Source organism: Citrus clementina, unplaced genomic scaffold, assembly GCF_000493195.1.
Source record: "Citrus clementina cultivar Clemenules unplaced genomic scaffold, Citrus_clementina_v1.0 scaffold_9, whole genome shotgun sequence".
NCBI lineage: Eukaryota > Viridiplantae > Streptophyta > Magnoliopsida > Sapindales > Rutaceae > Citrus > Citrus x clementina.
In genome coordinates, this window is record NW_006261964.1 from 5,739,121 (window position 1) to 5,752,041 (window position 12,921).

At 36.6% G+C, this 12,921-nt stretch overlaps 2 protein-coding genes across 5 annotated transcripts; one reads left to right on the plus strand and one right to left on the minus strand.

Annotated features, from left to right (window-relative positions):
- On the plus strand, positions 1–9,878 carry LOC18032215 (COP1-interacting protein 7). Of its 3 annotated transcripts, none has more exons than XM_024179863.1 (13): positions 1–432; positions 913–1,092; positions 1,776–1,896; positions 1,984–2,023; positions 2,385–2,437; positions 2,519–2,574; positions 3,085–3,237; positions 3,362–3,573; positions 4,479–6,061; positions 6,270–7,238; positions 8,369–8,756; positions 9,489–9,554; positions 9,678–9,878. In XM_024179863.1, exons 1-13 carry the CDS (start codon positions 374–376, stop codon positions 9,743–9,745), a joined length of 3,948 nt encoding a protein of 1,315 aa, XP_024035631.1. In that variant the 5' UTR covers positions 1–373; the 3' UTR covers positions 9,746–9,878. The 3 variants fall into 3 exon arrangements, with proteins under 3 accessions (XP_024035631.1, XP_006420261.1, XP_024035638.1); XM_006420198.2 differs by having other exon boundaries at positions 3,362–3,558; XM_024179870.1 differs by lacking the exons at positions 1–432; positions 913–1,092; positions 1,776–1,896; ... (1 more) ...; positions 2,385–2,437; positions 2,519–2,574 and adding an exon at positions 2,705–2,969.
- Positions 9,879–10,384: 506 nt separating this feature from the next.
- Positions 10,385–12,489, minus strand: LOC18032228 (putative protein phosphatase 2C-like protein 44). 2 transcript variants are annotated; one of them, XM_024184795.1, is made up of 5 exons: positions 12,302–12,489; positions 11,716–12,003; positions 11,206–11,464; positions 10,824–10,960; positions 10,385–10,665 (listed from the first exon to the last, which is right to left on the minus strand). In XM_024184795.1, the coding sequence occupies exons 1-5, from the start codon at positions 12,332–12,334 to the stop codon at positions 10,528–10,530; spliced, it is 855 nt and encodes a 284-aa protein (XP_024040563.1). In that variant the 5' UTR covers positions 12,335–12,489; the 3' UTR covers positions 10,385–10,527. The 2 variants fall into 2 exon arrangements, with proteins under 2 accessions (XP_024040563.1, XP_024040555.1); XM_024184787.1 differs by having other exon boundaries at positions 11,707–12,003.
- Between the last annotated feature and the right edge of the window lie 432 nt (positions 12,490–12,921).

Here is a 12,921-nt window from a genome sequence, read left to right on the forward strand (position 1 = left end):
ACCAGCAACAGCACAAACAATAATCTTTGGATCCTCTCTCTCTTAATTAAAAAAAAAAATTTATTTTCTCTCTCTCTATAGCCCCCCCTACTCTCACTTAGTTTCTCTGTCTCCAGCTAAAGCAGCTTTCTTCTTTTGGGGGTCTCTCTGAAAAACTTTTATGTGCAGAGTACGCTGAGCTTGGGCGTGAGTTTGGGGGTCTCTCTGTAAAACTTTTATGTGCAGAGTACACTGAGCTGCTTTCTTTATGATGGATGTGAGTGAAAGTTATTTATAAACCCAAGATTGATTAAGTTCTTGGAAAAAAAAGTTTTTTTTTTTTTTTGGGCACGATTTATTGATCTAGGTGGTAAAAGATCGGATTTTGTTAACAATGAAGTCGTCAACTCGGCTTAACTCAGCTGTGTTTCAGCTCACTCCCACTCGGACAAGGTATTTTTTTTCCCTTTTCATTGTCCAATTTTGACTTATTTTTTCATATTGTTACTGATTAAAATGTCTACAAATTTGGTTGATGAAATGGGAAATTTTATTTTAATTATTTTTTTTTGTGGGAAATTTATTTAGCGATCTGTGTTGTGGTTAATATTTTTTATTTGTTTATTTATTTTCTGACATTGATGTCTCTGTGGTTGAAGGATTGGTTTTCTTTGCTGGGTTTATGTTATAGAGGTCTTTTTAAGTTTGCATTTCTTTGCAAAACATGTGTATTTTGTTTTTTAGATAACGGTCTATGAATTTTGAAGGAGTGGTATTGCCTTTTATTTACATCATAGAATGGATTTTCTGGTTTATCTTGACTCTTCAGAGTAATCTGTAATATATGGTTTGTCAAGAATCTATGTGCAAATTCACTTGTAATATTCCTCAGCAATGCAGCTATGGGAACTGAATTTTCATTTTTTTTTTCAGGTGTGATTTGCTGATATCTGCATATGGGAAGACAGAAAAAATGGCGTCGGGATTGCTGAATCCATTTCTTGCCCATTTGAAGACTGCACAAGAACAGATGGCTAAAGGTGGCTATTCAATTATTCTTGAACCAGCTCCTGGCAGCGATGCATCATGGTTCACAAAGGGAACACTCGAAAGGTTTGTTTGTTGTTGAATGCTATTTTTTACCATTATAAATGTTGCAACTGGTGGTACCTAGGTGATGGTTGATTGCCATATTAAAAATTATTCATCCTGTTCTTTTACAAAAGAAAAAGAAAATAATTTCTGGAATGCCGGCTAAATGATGCCACATTGGTTGCATTTTGTTCTTGCATTATGGAGGGCGCATATTCTAGGCATTGGTGAGAATTCAAATTTTGACATGTTGTTGGAATATTGATCTACTACATCCCTTATAGATCAAGTCAGTTTGCTTTTGCCACGAATGGTTGAGAGATTGAGACCCATGATCCATTAACTGTAGCACAGACGCTGATAAGGCTTTGGTCTGTGAAAGTGGGAGGGTAATTGTTTTAGATGTTGGGTTTAGTACAGTACTAATAGCCTCTGGTTATGAGAATCACGACAAATGTATAGAAAATATTGCCATGTCAACATATACTAGTTAAATCATTTAAATATTGTCTTGTTTTTGGGTTTTGTATTGCAAGAGAATCGGTGTTAAGCAGAAGCTCAGAAGATTGAAAGGATCGTGGAACTTTCTGTGTCTTTAACCTGAATTTATTGTTAACTAATATAAGCAAATATGTACTGTGACTCTTGAGTAGGTGGAGAAAATATTTTTTGCTACAATGGACTAAATATTTTATTTAATATAGGTTTGTTCGCTTTGTTAGCACTCCTGAGGTCCTGGAACGGGTTTATACTATAGAATCTGAGATCTTGCAGATTGAGGAGGCAATTGCTATTCAAAGCAATAATGAGATGGGGTTGAGTACAGTAAGTAACATGCTTGGTTTTCTATAAAACACCTGTCACAGGGCACAAATTCAATTTTTCTTCTTTCTTTTTCCTTTTTGTTGACAGACAGAAGAAAATCCAGCAAAACATGTGCAAAGCATTGAAGGTACTGAAGAAAAGGATAATTATGTTTATCTTGCTGTTATACTCATACTGAAGTAGGCTGAGTGATGCTTTGCATTTTTGTATTATGCTTTATAGTTCATTCATCGGTTTCTGTGTATCTTTTTCTTTCCATTGTACAATTTTTAATTCACATGACCAAAGGCTTTTACTCTGCAGTGGTTTTTTTTTTTTTTTTTTTTTTTTTTTTTTTTAAGTTTATATTCTAAAAACTAGGTGCTGAATGTTTGCTTCTTCTGTTCTCTTATTATTTTACTTTACCCAGGGGGTAGTGTAAAAAAAAATTTTGTTGGTAGCTTTGATAAGCTTGTGATTTTTTTTTTTGGACCGATGTTTTTGAACAGGTGGCCGACCTTTATTGGAATCTAATGAGGAAAAAGCCATTGTTCTTTATACGGTGATTTGAATCTGAATTACCTCATTGGAAAAATTTTTTTCTCATTATTATTGTATGATTTTTTTTTTTGAAATCTGGCAGCCTGAAGCACATTCGCCTGAAGCAAATGGCTCTACTGTGCAGGAGGGAAATCCAAAGTATATACCATGCAACCATGAGTACCTAATTATCCTAGAAAATGAATGTATATTGCGGGTCATACATGGGAAATTGTGAAAATTTGTTTACTGAACATTTCAAACCTCACAGACTTTGAAAACATTTTTTGTCCTTTAATTTTTTTGGAAGCATGGGAAAAACAGAGATGTCAAAGCATTTCAAGCTGTTCTATGTGCTATTGAAGCCAAAATGAAAGTTGAAATGCATAATGTCCATCCTTCTGCTCTTTATTGATTTGTTTTGACAGTAGGAAAAATACTTAGATGGAGGAGTCATTTCTCTTTTCTTCCAATTGTATCTGTTTGGAAATTTTAATCAAGTTGTTACGTCAAATACTGCAAATTATCAAACATGGACTTGTCAGACAGTTGAGGTAGCAGCTTTCTTTTTGCATAAGCTCCGGATGCACCCATATATATGAGTTTATGCATGTGCATTGGCATTTTCATGGTGTTAATTATGCTGTATATTATATGCCTGTTCACCAGAGTGCAGCTCTTGAAAGTCCTAGAGACACGGAAAATTGTCTTGCAGAAAGAGCAAGGGATGGCTTTTGCACGTGCTGTAGCTGCAGGTTTTGATGTTGATCACATCCCATCATTGATGTCGTTTGCTGAAAGCTTTGGATCCTCGCGTTTAAAGTAAGAACATGTTTCTTTGAACATATTGTGTTATTTATTCTACAATTGATCTGTGACAGAATTGCAGAATTACTATTGTTCCAATATCATTTTCCTTATGGAATTGCATGTATTAATGCTGCAGGGATGCTTGTGTGAGATTTAGGGAATTATGGAAAAGAAAGCATGAGAGTGGCCAATGGCTTGAAATTGAAGCTGAGGCAATGTCCAACCAATCAGATTTTTCTGCTTTGAATGCATCAGGCATTATTCTTTCTAGCATGGTCAACAAGCAGAAGGAATTCAGTGAAAATGGCAAAGCAGGCATTGATGCAAATGCGGGTATGAGCTCAAAATGTAGGAGTTGTTTTACATGTGAAGAATTCCTTTTTATTTATCATTGCTGTGTAAGAAGTAGTATTATGGTGGATCCCCGTGCTTGGTTGTTGAATAACTTTAGCTAACCCATCATTCCCAATGCTAGAAATGGAGAAAAGTCCTTTGGTTTTTCACTTGCTAGAGTATGAGGAATTTTGAGTTTTTTCATATTGTAGAGTCTTTTTAAACAATAGTTTGTGAGACTCTGAATTATGATATTAATTTTTTGGTTTCACACAATATGCAAATAGAATGGAAAAACAGCGCTTTGATTCTTAGATCTGTCCCTTGATATAAACAATTAAGTTTCCTTTGCAGGGGCAAACACTTCATAGCTCATGCCCGCCTAATGTTTGAGGATCTTATTCTTTATGTGTCCCTACAAAGTGGGAAAATAAATCATAGCTTTTTCTCAGCATGGAAAGACCATTAATCATTTTCTTTTTATCTATAAAATAATCTAGAATTTCTTTTGCATTTATGGACGCCTCGTGTCTTGATTTCTTGATTTCTTAATTTCTTAATTCATAAGATAGTATGGTAATAGCTGTACAGCTCCATTTTTTTTTGGTTATAATAATATTCCAGAAGCCCTCTATGCATGTACCAGGGGCACTCATGTGGATGCTGGTGTCAAGATTTACATGAGGTGCTGAGTTGGTACTTTAAAAGAATAGAGCTGCCACACGGGTCCAACAACCTGAAAGGTGTCCCAGGACCTGGGAAATGTCCCATAACCACATGTTTATATAATATGAAAGTTTTGAATGTCCTATTGCAACTTTTGGCTATGTCTTGGAATGTGTCATTTGTATTTCAATTTTATGGTATTTTATTCATCCTTGTTGTCTTCAAAAGTTGAGTTGAAAAATTTTTAATGTCAGATGAGAAGCCTACTATAAATCAGCAACCAGCCGGCAATCAAGAATATCTTCAAGGGCAGTTTCCACATTCCATATTCCCTCCCTGGCCTATCCATTCTCCGCCAGGTGCACTACCAGTATTTCAGGGGTATCCTATGCAGGGCATGGCTTACTATCCTGCAAATAGTGGATATTTTCATCCACCTTATCCACCAATGGAGGATCCTAGACAAAATGCCGGTCAAAGAATGAGACAGAGAAGGCATTCCATGGATAGTGGGGATAGCAATACTGAATTACAAACTTGGGAGATGGACGCATCGAAGGTAAAATCTCAGGATGATGCAGAACTGGACAGAGAATCTTCGAGAAAGAAGGCTAGTCGATCAGGTAAAAAGCAATCTGGCAAGGTTGTCATTCGGAACATTAATTACATTACTGCAAACAGGCAAAACTCTTCAGGTAGTGAATCACAATCAGCTTCAAACTCCGAAACCGATGAAGAAGATGGAGACACGGAGGTCAGTACACCAAAGATGAAGCATAAAAGTTCTTCAAGATCTTCAAAAATAAAAGAAAGTCATATAAAATCTGGGGATGCCTCAAATTCATTCAACATGGAAGGAACAGGTAAGATGAAGGAGGAAGATGGTGGTCAGTGGCATGCATTTCAAAATTATCTGCTTAGAGGTGCTGATGAAGAGGATCGTGCTGTTGATAAAGGCATGTTTGCAATGGAAAAGGGGGTTCGAGCAAGAAGGCGACAAAGCACAGTTGGTGATGACCCTTTAATTTCTAATGGTCGAGATGCTGGTGAATATCATCAAGAAAATATAGCAGACATTGATAAGTTTAGTGGAAAAATTGCTCGCATGCCTAAGACATCAAATGATGAATTATTGATCTCAGGACGAGTGGGTCAATCTGGTGATGGTAGAAGGTTCACGGATGGTCAAATCAATCTACAATCAACAGAAATAGATGGCAGGAGGGGTGGATATAGGAGGACCACAACTGATGATTTTATAATTCATAGACAATCAGCTCTTGCAAACTCTCCATCTGACTCATTAGCTGTTAATCGTTTTGAGCGAGTGACTAATAATTGGGATAGAAGCTCATCGAATAACATGGATGATGATTCCTACATAGTTCCATTGAGATCAGTTTTGCCAGATGAAGTTGTAACTGATGGAAGAAATGCTATTGATATGGATTCTGAGTTCCCATCATCTTATCAGAAGTCAGAAAACACATCTAATAGGGCTTTCGGTTATGAGCCAGATGAATTAACTTTGCTGCCCGAGCGTGGAGCAGAAAAAGGTTTAATAGGTTATGACCCTGCTTTAGATTATGAAATGCAAGCTGAAGGTGCTTCACAGAATAAGAAAAACAAGCAGCCTGAAACTGATGTCAAGCAAGGGTCCAAGAAGATAGACAAGGACCGGAAATCAAAACTTATGGATACTTCGGATAAGAAGAAAATCGTGGGGCCAATAAGGAAAGGAAAGCCTTCAAAATTGAGTCCTTTGGATGAAGCAAGAGTACGTGCTGAGAAGCTAAGAACCTTTAAAGCTGATATGCAGAAATTAAAGAAACAGAAGGTACTTTGCTAACTATTATTTGAACACTTAGATCTGAATTGAAAATATAAAAGCACTTGTGGGAAAGCAGGATATTCCTGTTCATATAGCCAGTTACATCAGAGAAGTATTTTCTTTTTGGCACGACTTCAGAGTCTCCCACACTGGCATGTTTAGTTCAATGGATACCAATATTCTCTTAATTCATTTTATTCATTTATTTTTTCAGGAAGAGGAAGAGGCTAAACGACTAGAAGCCTTAAAGATAGAGAGGCAAAAGAGAATTGCTGCTAGGGGTAGTTCAACCACCACTCAATCAACTTTGTCCTCACAGCAAACCAGAAAACAATTACCAACAAAGCTATCTCCAAGTGCTAAAAGAAGTTCAAAGTTCAGTGATTCAGAACCCGGATCGTCTTCGCCCCTGCAGAGGGTTCCCATCAGAACTGGTTCTGCGGGATCCATTGATTCTCACAAAGCATCTAAGCCCACCAAATTAAATATTGGAAGCCACTCTGGTGGAAATAGGTTGACCCGCTCGGTATCATCATTGCCTGAACCAAAGAAAGAGAACGCTGTTGTTACACCCGATACCAAGGTATCCATGGCAAGAATTAGAAGATTATCTGAGCCGAAAATGAGCAGTAGTCAGCATGTTTCTTCTGTAAAGGCACGAAGCGCTGAACCGGTATCAAAACCTAAAGCATCTGATGGGTCTGAGACTAAGAAAATATCTGCAATCATGAACCATGATAAAAGCAAGGCTGCTTCCCTTCCAGAACTGAAAATTAGAAAATCTAAAGAACCTGCTGTTGCCCACAGCAAACCAGCAGGAAAAGAACTTGTACAAAAGGTAAGTGGGACCAAGTCTGATTCCACTTCTGAAGGTGCTGAATTGAAGAGAAATAAGGACAAAATTTCATATCATAGCGATGCAGATGACAATTTGGTAATTGAGAAGACTGTTGTGATGCTTGAATCCGAGAGACCTTCCATTCCTGTTGTAAATACAAGAGAGGAAAATATGGGGTTTCAGAAGCAAAACAGTGATGATTACAGAACAGGGGAGAAAAATGAGGCCGTGTCAGATTATGTTGCTATTCGTGCGCCAGTGTCACCACTAACTGTGGTTGAAGTTGATAAAGCACACATTGAAGACCAATTACAGGAGCAACCGGCTACCTATGAGATAGGATTGGTAAGATCTGTAAAATCCCACTTGAAGTTGATGACAACCGACTGCCTATCAGATGCACTTATGAGTAGGGATGGCAATGGGGCGGGGTGGGGGTGGGGATGCCTACCCCATTCCCCACCCCATTAAAAATTTTTGCCTCCATTCCCCACCCCATTCCCCAATAAATTTAGTGGGTTGGGGATGGGGAATCCCCACGTGGAGAATGATTCCCCCATCCTCACCTCATTTCCCATTTACTTATTTTATAGTAGATATAAAAATATGATTTTAGTAAATTAAAAATTAGAGACTTAAAATAAAATTATTACCATATTATAAAATATTGAAATTTTTTAAAAAAATCTCTAAAAATTTGAAATAATATCTTAAAATGATATTAAAAGTGAAAAATATTTAAAGAGAGCAGCTCCTTAAAAGAGAAAAAAAAATATAATAATGTTTTAAAGTTGAAAATATTGTAGGGTTTTCTTTTATTCATATTCTATTTATATTACATAAAAATTAAAAAAATATTAATTGACATTATAGTTGATAAGATAACAATTATTAAATAAGAATTAAAAACATATTTATATATAATGGGGATTGGGGTGGGGGTGGGGTGGGGAGTGCAATACCAAACCCCACCCGTTAACAATTTGGGGATTATTTTTCCCCCACTCCCCACCCCATTCTCCAAAAATTATTAAAAATTTTCCCCATTTGGGGTGGGGCTCCATGGAGCCCCAAACCCGTGGAGGATTTTGCCATCCCTACTTATGAGTATTCAATGTTGCCATTCTGAAAATTAAGAGGCATGGTAATATTGATTAAAACTGAAAGTGATTAAATTTTTTTTAAACAAATTTAATTGGTGTTTGTTTTGCTTGATTATTCTGAATGTGCAATCAGTCTCGAAAACAGTGTGAACACTGTTTACAAACTTATTTTTAAGTTTGTTATAGTTGAAAAAGAAAATGTGGTTACTGTGTTGATCTGTTTTTACAATTTTCTTTTTCATCTTAACAATTGAACAAGATTTTGCCGTATCTATAAATATCAAACATATTTTTTCTAATTGGTTGAGCCTCCGTTTGGCAGCAATGCTGATTTTCTTGATTATCTGATTCTGTTACTTTTTCTGTTTCTAGGTCACAGCAGCATACTCTGATGATGCAGAGAAGGAAACACCAAAATTTCCAAGCGTTAGTGTTAGTGAAAAACCATATCAAGCACCATATGCTCGGGTCTCTTCTTTGGAAGATCCATGTACTAGAAATTCAGAGTATGGAAGAGCACCCACATCTATTGTGGCTGGAACAGAGATGGTTAAAGCTCGTGTGTCCGATGGTAACAATATGAAATTAGAAAAGATTCCGGAAGCATTAGATAAGCCTCAGACAAAGGAGTCATCAAAAGGGTTTAGACGACTGTTGAAGTTTGGAAAAAAGAATCATAGCTCAAGTACTGGGGACCGCAATATTGACTCTGACAGCATTAGTTTTATTAATTCTGAGACAGATGATGCTGCTATAGAAGGTAATTACAATATACTTGATCCTTGTGCATTCTGACGACAAAGATATTCAAAATGCTAGATAGTCGTGTATCTAATCAATACAAAAGGAAAATTGCAGAAACAATCACATATTATTTAGCCTCCATTTTTCAATTTGAAGTTAAATGATTATGGTAATGAAACAAGAGCATTATTAGTAATATCATATTATTTGCATTTTCCAATATATTCAAAATTGGTTAGAATCCTTGAATTGCAGATTTATCTTCGGATGTGCAATTTGAACTAGATGTCTAGATTATTCACAATGCACAGGAATGTTACGGAGACCTATTTTTGTGTCACAACTTAAGTCACTTTTGGTACAGGAAAGTCAATTTGTTCAAAGAAGAAAATGTAGCATGAGAAGTTGCTTATATTTTACTAGGAAAATTTTGCAATGTTCACATGGGACATGTGGCTTATAGAAATGAACTCTAGAAATTAGCTTTATCAATTAGGACCTCCCTATACATGAATGAAGATTGAGTAACCGTAAGCAATGTTCACATGGGACATGTGGCTTATAGAAATGAACTCTAGAAATTAGCTTTATCAATTAGGACCTCCCTATACATGAATGAAGATTGAGTAACCGTAAGTAATAATGCAATTTGGAAATGTCTGAAGTTCTGAGATATGAAACATTAGTGTAAACTCATAATTATATATTTACTTTAGAACCTGACCATCAATTTTGTTGTCACCCTCAGTTCATACTTTGAAAAATCTCATATCTCAAGACGAAACCCCTACAGCTGCATCTACTCCACAAAAGTGTAAGTTTTCCTATTGCATTTATCTCACTGATGCTGTTCATAATTTGTCTTCTCTTCCCAAATATTATATGTTACTAGAATGAATGTGGATGGGTATCAAGAGTTCTATTCTTATGGTTGCAGCTTCTCGATCTTTCTCCTTGTTGTCACCCTTTCGAAGCAAGAATAGCGAGAAGAAGGTGACAACTTGATAATCTGGATGCTATATTGGAGCTGAAGGTGAGGAAGCAGCAAGTGGAAACATTTAAATCTTTTGTCTGTGAATTGTTACAGGTTTCACGTTTACGTATTTTCCTGTTTTACAATGAGAAAAAATCACATTATCGTTCATGTTGTAAAAAATTGGTGTTTGTACATTTGGTGTTTTTTATGTTTTAATGTTTCTTTTTTTTTTTCGCTTTTTTTTTTTCCCTGAAGTTATAATCTAATGGCAACCAACTCTTTCCCCACCCACGTGCGAGGTTTTGAACCTTAGACCTCTTGTACATTTTATTTAATGTTTCAATTTTTAGCTTCTTTCTAATATTATATGAACTTAGCTTTTCATACAACCACAAGTATTCTATGGGAGGGTGACCTATCAGATATTGCTTCCAAGTGCAATTAACTTTTTTGTCTTTTCCAGTGCTAACGGAACCGTGAGCATTTGTGACAGGAAAATAGCTCATTTCTCTTGGTCATTTCAAAAGAATAATGTAACAAGCAAGGATTGCAAGAATCCTGCCCATCAATTATGTCTTCCCTTCATTTGCAGGTGCGTGTCATATGACCATAGACAAATAGAAAGCATTTGGACTTTGAAGTGGAAAATTAAAGTGCACTGTTCTCCATTACACAGTACTTGGGGCTCTTTTTGTTGCAATAGCCTGCTGTATCATCAAATTGGATATATGGTTGTAGTTGATATTGCATATTATAGTTTGGCTATCAGTACATAGAGGGCTGCAAAAATCTAAACAAAACATGGTATCCATTAATCAAAACGGACGACTACGCAAGAAATGTTACTTCTGCTCATTCTAGTTAGTGCCTCTTTTGCTAAGCACTCGGCAGCTTCTTGTGCATCTCCTATGTGCCTGATAAGACTCACAGCTTCTTGATTTTTCATTACCTGGACAAACAGTATGCAAACGAACTAATCAATTCCTCTTTCATTTGTGAAATGGAAGGAGGAAAAGGATATGCTGCTTTTCTACACTCCCTTCGGATGATTTAGTTATGAAGCATGAAACCAAGGATTAGAGGAAATGCCCAACGAATGATTCTTACCTCCCATATGCCGGTGCTTGCTATGAGGACAAATTCAGTATCTGAGTCAATCTTTTCAGCTCCAACTGCAAGCTCTGAGCCTTTAGAGTGCTTAGTTCCTGATGCATAATTGCCTGAGTCGCAAGCTAATATACGTACTGTCGGCACAAACAGAGCACCCAAAATCAGATATTGGCATTCACAGAATGCTTCTGCGCAGGTTTAAGTAAAACAAGTTCTAAAGAACAGTAAATCTATGGGTTTTTACGACCATTTGGTCATGATGAGTCACTCGTCTCTGGGTTTTGTAACTATGCAAAATATTTCTGGGTGAAATGTCCATTGTTGCCAGAAAAGTAACAAAACGTATATGCGGATAGATAAGAGTAAGACGTGCTTCTACCTGAAAAGAGTTTTCGAGACCAATGTCTTTTAGCTGTATGCTGGCGTCCACTGCTTATCTGATGAGCTACACCATCTCTACACACAACAGCTCTGTACTCACCCATGTTGGCTATAACAAGCTTTTCTCCATTGATCACCATCACAGATGCTGAACCTGCTCTCCATTTCTCATCTGCTTTCTCTGCATCTCTGGCCTTAGCTCGTGCACCAAGATACGCCTTTTTCAGTGTATCTTTGCTCTTTCTCCTGATTTGAGACTGCAAAAGTGAAAATGCAGTGTAATGTCACAATAAAGCTGGAATAGGGATTGGAGCAATGGGAATGAAATCTGTTGATTCATTTTCACAAAACAGAATCATATCTTCGACAAACAAGCTAAATGAAGAAGTTTACTCTTGATATCACGAAAAGATTATATAGCTTGACTGGTGGCAATGATTGTCAAGAGAGACTAATGCTGATTAAATACATAACTTGACCAAGAAGCATACGAACATACATTACTTACCGGCTTGAGCTTTCTATCAAAGAAATGGGATTGCATGAACCTGGCCACTGAGTCCCCGACTTGAGCATCAAAAACTCCAAAAAACCACAACTCAATTTCATCCAGTTGCTCTCTTTGTACAACAACTGAGTCACAGTCAGACACATCCAGGTCGCCTCTACACGACTGATCCTCAACAACATGATAGCCGTGAGATATTGGCGTCATCCATGATTGCTTCTTTGCATTCCCATACTGTCTTTTCTTGCTTGGACCAGCTCCTATGAGAAGCCTTCTCAGCCGAAATGCCTGCCCAATCATGCAAAACACATGAGTGCAAATAAGCCCTTTGATGCCAACTTCAAGATAGTGAAAGATTAGTATGATTTTTGACGAAATTACTTCAAAATCCTGATTCTTGATCAATTAAAACATTGCCAACCAGTTGAAAAAAATATTTTTTATTTTACATTTTCGTACGCGTAGCATGTGAAAGATTGTAGCAATATGTGCCCCAGAATGAAAATGATTATCCAGGAACTCCAACCTTACAGATTTTGTTTATGAAAGAATCAAGAACATGCGAAAATGAATATGATAAGCTTACCTTGAGCTTGAGATGAAGATCTCTGAGTCCCATGTTTGTTTTCTGAATTTTGAGAAGTATCTTGTATTCCAATAATATTTTCAAAGTCTGCCGAGAATAAGCCTTGGACCTTCTAGTCTTTTCGGTTTGGTGATATGATTAAGAGGAGGAGGTATTTGAAGTTAATTCAAAGTTTTGAAAAGAATCAAAAGATGATGAGGCTATTCACTGGAAGCTTTGCGTTTTGGTTAATGTATTTAATGAGAAAATTTATGAGCTTTGATTATTCTGTTGAGCCAAATTGAACATGTAACTGTCAACTTCCATTTTATCTTTTGTTTGGAGTCAAAAGCCATTCTAATACTTTTCTAAGTGACTCGTCATGAGAGTGGAATTGTGGAAAGATTATAAACAAGAGGAAATATAAATACATACACGGAACACTCTGCACATGAAATTGACATCCCACTCACTTATGCTGCTCTCTCAGTCTTTGTTGCCATAAATTTTACCACGGTGGTCAACTAAAGACTCCCATTTTACTTTGAAATTAATACCATCAGGATTTTATCAACTAATAAATTGTTGAATAAGCTGTTTAACAAATACTGATTTAATCAGTTATACAGCTCAACTTATAG

What these genes read in the sequence shown, in the direction of transcription:
- LOC18032215 (XM_024179863.1), top strand. Translation starts at nt 374, where the DNA reads ATGAAGTCGTCAACTCGGCTTAACTCAGCTGTGTTTCAGCTCACTCCC. An exon ending in AAGCCATTGTTCTTTATACG is followed by an intron (nt 2,438 to 2,518) that starts GTGATTTGAATC and finishes GAAATCTGGCAG; the next exon opens with CCTGAAGCACATTCGCCTGA. An exon ending in TGCGGGTATGAGCTCAAAAT is followed by an intron (nt 3,574 to 4,478) that starts GTAGGAGTTGTT and finishes TTTTAATGTCAG; the next exon opens with ATGAGAAGCCTACTATAAAT.
- LOC18032228 (XM_024184787.1), bottom strand. Translation starts at nt 12,334, where the DNA reads ATGGGACTCAGAGATCTTCATCTCAAGCTCAAG. An exon ending in ATCTTCATCTCAAGCTCAAG is followed by an intron (nt 12,004 to 12,301) that starts GTAAGCTTATCA and finishes ATGATTGGGCAG; the next exon opens with GCATTTCGGCTGAGAAGGCT. An exon ending in AGCTCAAGCCGGTAAGTAAT is followed by an intron (nt 11,465 to 11,706) that starts GTATGTTCGTAT and finishes TCACTTTTGCAG; the next exon opens with TCTCAAATCAGGAGAAAGAG.